Raw genomic sequence first — 5594 nt, 5'->3', positions numbered from 1 at the left:
GCCTGGCCCGGACTGTGCACCTGCGCCCTGGGCGGAGTCCTTACCCAGCCCACGCAGCCGAGCTCGGAGGGGCCTCCTCCCCCTCTTCATCCTCGGACACCTGGCGGAGCCGCGCCGACCGCCTCCTCCAGCTCCATCTGTCCCCCCGGGAGGGTGGGGCTCGGGCTGGAGCCGAGTGTAGATGGTGTGGGGTACGCTGGGGGCCGGGAAGCAGAGGCGTTTGGGGAGGGTGGGAGAGAGGTGGGTTAGGGGTGGAGAGGGCTGTCCTGAGGGTGGGAAGCTGGGTCCTGGGGGAATATCCCAGATTGTCCTAGGCCTTGACCATCCTGGACCAGAGAGAGAGATTAGGGTCGGTTATCAGATGTCTTTCCTCTTGGAAAATCAAATAGAGAAGGGACTCAGGGTGTGTCTTCTAAGGCCTCGCTCTCCATTGGACTTAGCTCTCCTGCCCAGCGCCCAACCCCCAGCATCCAGGCTCTCATTTGCCAAACCATTCTCCAAGGACCGGATGCCCTGAGTCCCAGTCCCCGGACCGAGCCTACCCTGCAGGACTCCCGCCCCGCCAGCGCCTCCCCTCCCCCACCCACCCGACTCTTCCTGATTACTCCTCTGTCGTGGCTCCCCACTCACGTTGGTTCCTGGCACCAGGTCCGGGTTCTCGCCCTCCCCCATGCCCTGGCTCTACTCTCCCATCAGAGCCTATCCCCTTCCTTCCTCTCTTCCTCTTCTTTCCCATGGCCCAGTCTGTACTGCCTCTCCTGCCTCATCCTGGGGAAGGGTGAGGGCTCCTGCCATGACCTGTTCTCTCTTTTCCCAGCACAGACTCCCCCTCCCCCCGGCCCCTCCGGCCAGGGGTGACCTTGCCCCTGGAGCCCTCACCATGAGTACCAAGGACACCACCGAGGTTGCTGGTGAGTCCACAATCCAGGTTCCCACTTTGGACACAACCTTCCTCTCTCCCTGCCCTGTGGTGCGTGTAGTTCCTGGATTCCCTGCTCTCCTTGTTTCAGTCCCCCCAGTGCCCTGGATTCAGCCCTTTGCCCTCGGCCAGCACCCTAAGCCCTCCTTTCTCATTCCCTCTAGAGAACAGCCACCACCTGAAGATCTTTCTCCCCAAGAAGCTGTTGGAGTGTCTTCCTCGATGTCCACTGCTGCCTCCAGAGCGGCTGCGGTGGAATACAAATGAGGTTTCCTAGGGAGCGTGGGGGCTCAGGGCGTAGAAGGTCTGGGGAGAGTGGATGAGGGTCGCCCTGTGTCTGTCCACACTCCCACGTGCAGAGTGTGGGGCTCTCTGGGGACCACCGGGGAGCTATAAAGACCTGCATCTTGTAGGAACTCACTTCTTGGCATATCCACCTGAGTAAAAATAATAGCTACCACCTTTACAGTATTTCTTACAAACCGGGCACTGTGTTAAGCACTTGGCCTCCATTATCTCCTTCTGCAGCTCTGATGATGCTATCTATAGAGCAAGCACTGCTATCCCCGTGGTATAGATGAGGAAATGACTTATCTAACTCGCTCCAGAGCGCCTGCTTTTAACCACCACTTATGCTTGCTCCTTCTGGAGGGCATGTCCTGTGTTACACACCTTCTGTTCTCCCTACACCCAGTGCTTTCTATGTACTTGGTGGTTGATCATTATTGATTTGATTATTTGACTAGAAGAGGACTGTCAGTCAAAAGGGGTGTGTGTGTGTGTGTGTGTGTGTGTGTGTGTGTTATTGTTAGCGCTAGAGAGGTCAGCAGCGCTTCATGGAGATCTGGGAAGGGATTTGTCTATAGGATGGCTAGGAGTTCCAGACTCAAAGAGATGTGTACATGGCACTTCAGGCTTGTACAGCACTAACACTGAGGATACTGCTGCTCAGCTCACGTTCCAGACTCAAAGAGATGTGTACATGGCACTTCAGGGTGCCATGAGGTTGTACAGCGCTAACACTGAGGATACTGCTGCTCAGCTCAAGTTCAGGGAAGAACCAATGGTTCGTTCTGGCAGGAATGTAGGTGCAAATGGGTAAACAGTGTGAGCGTAGGAGCGATGGTTTGATCCCTGGTCAGGGAGAGCCTTGGAGTCAGGCTGAAGAATCTGGAATTCCTGGTGATGTCAAACTATTGAAGTTTTCTGAGTCAGGAAGTGGCACAAACGTGGAATTTGGAGAGGAAGATAATGATGAACAAAGAATGATGAAGAGCTTGGGTCTGGCCCCAAGATAAAAGCCCCAGTTGGCAGGGAGGGAAGGAGTCAGGCTGATGGAATTCCAGAGGTTAGACTTTTGTTTGCGATGGAACCTGAGATTCTTAGAAGGGCAGTGAGCCTTGCTGGGTCAGAGAGCTGGCAGCATCCTCCACTGGCTGCCAGAACTCAGTGGAGAGGGACCCTGAGGGGGTGGCCAGGAGGCCAGTCTGAGACTGTATGCAGGGGACACCCACCTGGGTACCTCCTCTTCTACAGGAGATTGCATCCTACTTGATCACCTTTGAGAAGCATGAGGAGTGGCTATCCTGTGCCCCAAAGACAAGGTGAGAAAGTTTGTGAAGGTGGCGAGTGGCAGAGGTCCTGGGTTCTGTTCACAGAGCTCAAGGCCAACCCTATCCTCTTCAGGCCTCAGAATGGCTCCATTATCCTCTACAACCGCAAGAAGGTGAAATACCGGAAGGATGGTTACCTCTGGAAGAAGCGGAAAGATGGGAAGACCACCCGAGAGGACCACATGAAGCTGAAGGTCCAGGGCATGGAGGTAAGCAAGGCATCCAGCTCATCTGCCTTGGCCCACCCTTCTCCACCCTTAGCTGGGTTCCAGCCCTGTCAGGACTTGGTACCATTGTCTGCCTCACCACCCTCCCTTCTCACTCGCTTTGCATCAGCTGGCTGATAGCTTAGCCCACCCTCCACACCCCATTTCCTTCCATGTCCCAGCTCTGCAGGCCTTAGGTTATGCCTCCCCTGGAGAACACCTATGCCCAGTCCCCTCACCTCACTTGTATTTCCCTCAGGGGTCCAAGTATTGAACCTCTAAGCACAGGTTTATCTTCCCCAAATCATTGCTCCTCATCTCAGTTGTGTTCTTGCCCTGCCCTCCGATTTCTAGATAGTCCTATATCTCAAATGTGATCCTCATTGTAAAGCCCTAGTCCCACTGTTCCCTTCTCCTGCCTCTCATCCATGATTTGGGGTGCTGGGATTTTAAAGGTGTGGGGAAGAGGTGGGGGTGGGTAAGGGTTGAAGAGGAACTGGTGGAAAGATTGGGATTCCTGCAAAGGGACTGAACAGAGGAAGAGTTGGGGAGCAGACTAGCCCTCCCCCCACCCCAGCCTGTCTCCTGGCAGTGTCTCTATGGCTGCTACGTTCACTCTTCCATCGTCCCCACATTCCATCGGCGCTGCTACTGGCTGCTCCAGGTAAGGATGGAAGCGCTCAGGGAGACACACTCTTTCTGGCTCTTTGAGGGAGATGGGGTCTGGAAGGGTGCAGTGAAGGATGACTAGTCCTGAGTGGGTACAGGAGCCTGGGAGATAGAGTTTGGGATGGAGAGAACCAGAACTTGGGGATGGAGCTGGGGGATGCCTGGGGAAAAGTGAAGACTAGGAAGCTGAGCCCTTGGATCTCAGGACCCCATCGTGCTCTGTGTGTACCCTTGTGCCCGCAGAACCCTGATATCGTCCTTGTGCACTACCTGAACGTCCCAGCCCTGGAGGATTGTGGAAAGGGCTGCAGCCCCATCTTTTGTTCCATCAGCAGTGACCGCCGAGAGTGGCTCAAGTGGTCCCGGGAGGAGCTGTTGGGACAGCTGAAGCCCATGTGTAAGGCAGCAGGGCTAGGACAGTGCTCCAAGGGGAGAGTGGAAACAGGGGCCTCCCAGAGGCACCAGGAGCCTGTGGGGTGACCATGTCCCTCTAAGCCAGAGGGTGCTTTCCTGCGGGGGTGCTAGGCCTCCTGGTGAGTTCTACAGTGGAGAAGGGACAGCTGTGAACTACAAATGCAAGCAGTCTTGAGGCTGCTGGCCTCCTTGCACCTGGCCAGAAGTCTTGGAGCATCTCAGGTGCTTGAAGGAGCCGAGCTGTCAAGGTGCTCTGGGGACTTTTGTGGGGGTCCCATAGCACTTCCCCCCAACTCTCCTCTAGTTCATGGCATCAAGTGGAGCTGTGGGAACGGGACAGAGGAGTTCTCTGTAGAGCAGCTGGTGCAGCAGATCCTGGACACCCACCCGACCAAGCCTGCACCACGAACCCATGCCTGTCTCTGCAGTGGGGGCCTTGGTTAGTGACCCCCGACTTTGGAGCTCTCTTCCTGTCTAGTCACACTGCACTTAAGCCAGGGGGTTATCTGTCTTGCTGGGATTTGCATGCCTTCCCATCTGGGTGCACCCTGACCCCGGCTCCTTTTACTTGAGTGTTGGCAGCCCGGCTTTTTATCTGCCTTCTACCGTTAGCAACTCCTTCCACCCCAGCACTACCACTTGGACCCAGCCTTAGCTTTACTGCTAAGTGGTACCCCCTTGGCTCTGTTCTTTTGTCCTTTTTTTATGCTTTTACCTATTTTTCTCACCTTTCCTCCAAGCCCTCAGTCCCCGCCCCCGCCCCCCCCATGCTCCTTCAGTCCTGTTTAACATGGGGAAGGAGGAGTATTTCTGCTGCCCCCCAGTGGCCATAATCAGTCTTACATCTCTGGTATATAGCGGAGTCCCAGGAACTACGGGAAGGTGTGGGGAAAGGTGGGGGTGGGTAAGGGTTGAAGAGGAACTTGTGGGAAGATTGGGATTCCTGCAAAGGGACTGCACAGAGGAAGAGTTGGGGAGCAGACTAGTCCTCCCCCGACCCCAGCCTGGGAATGATGGAGAAAGATGTGTCATATCCCTTCTCTCCTCCCCACCTCTTTCCATTCCAGGTTCTGGGAGCCTTACACACAAATGCAGCAGCACAAAACACCGCATCATCTCTCCCAAAGTGGAGCCCCGAGCTTTAACCCTGACCTCTATCCCCCATCCCCATCCCCCTGAGCCCCCTCCACTGATAGCCCCACTTCCCCCAGAGCTCCCCAAGGCACATACCTCCCCATCTTCCTCCTCTTCCTCCTCTTCCTCAGGCTTTGCAGAACCCCTAGAGATCAGACCTAGCCCTCCCACCTCTCGAGGGGGTTCATCGAGGGGAGGCACCGCTATCCTCCTTCTGACTGGACTGGAGCAGCGTACTGGGGGCTTGACGCCCACCAGGCACTTGGCTCCCCAGGCTGATCCTCACCCTCCCATGAGCTTGGCGGTGGTTGTCGGTTCTGAGCCCTCTGCCCCACCAGCTCCTCCCAGCCCTGCCTTTGACCCTGATCGTTTTCTCAACAGCCCCCAGAGGGGCCAGACATATGGAGGGGGGCAGGGGGTAAGCCCAGACTTCCCGGAGGCAGAGGCTGCCCATACCCCCTGTCCTGCCCTAGAGCCTGCTGCTGCCCTGGAGCCCCAGGCGGCTGCTCGGGGTCCCCCTCCACAGTCAGTAGGAGGTGGGAGGAAAGGAAACTGCTTCTTCATTCAAGATGATGACAGTGGAGAGGAGCTTAAGGTCCAGGGGCCTGCCCCACCCGTACCTTCACCCCCTCCTTCACC

General features: G+C 56.3%; 1 protein-coding gene across 8 annotated transcripts in view; it reads left to right on the top strand.

The window, feature by feature from the left end:
* Positions 1–15: 15 nt before the first annotated feature.
* CAMTA2 (calmodulin binding transcription activator 2) overlaps positions 16–5594 on the top strand; it is a 17425-nt gene continuing 11846 nt past the window's right edge. For 2 of the 8 annotated variants that reach the window (XM_014530239.1, XM_014530237.1), the window contains exons 1-8: positions 253–911; positions 1084–1187; positions 2456–2523; positions 2606–2741; positions 3331–3402; positions 3651–3804; positions 4126–4260; positions 4889–5491. In XM_014530239.1, coding sequence (XP_014385725.1) covers positions 671–911; positions 1084–1187; positions 2456–2523; positions 2606–2741; positions 3331–3402; positions 3651–3804; positions 4126–4260; positions 4889–5491 — 1513 coding nt within the window. In that variant the 5' untranslated portion in view covers positions 253–670. Of the gene's footprint in view, positions 192–252; positions 912–1083; positions 1188–2455; positions 2524–2605; positions 2742–3315; positions 3403–3650; positions 3805–4125; positions 4261–4888; positions 5492–5594 lie in introns of those variants that run through there. The other 6 variants (XM_014530234.1, XM_014530232.1, XM_014530236.1 and 3 more) reach the window with 5 other exon arrangements.

Source organism: Myotis brandtii, unplaced genomic scaffold (assembly GCF_000412655.1).
Source record: "Myotis brandtii unplaced genomic scaffold, ASM41265v1 scaffold728, whole genome shotgun sequence".
Lineage (NCBI taxonomy): Eukaryota > Metazoa > Chordata > Mammalia > Chiroptera > Vespertilionidae > Myotis > Myotis brandtii.
This window is presented reverse-complemented; position numbering and strand designations above follow the sequence as displayed.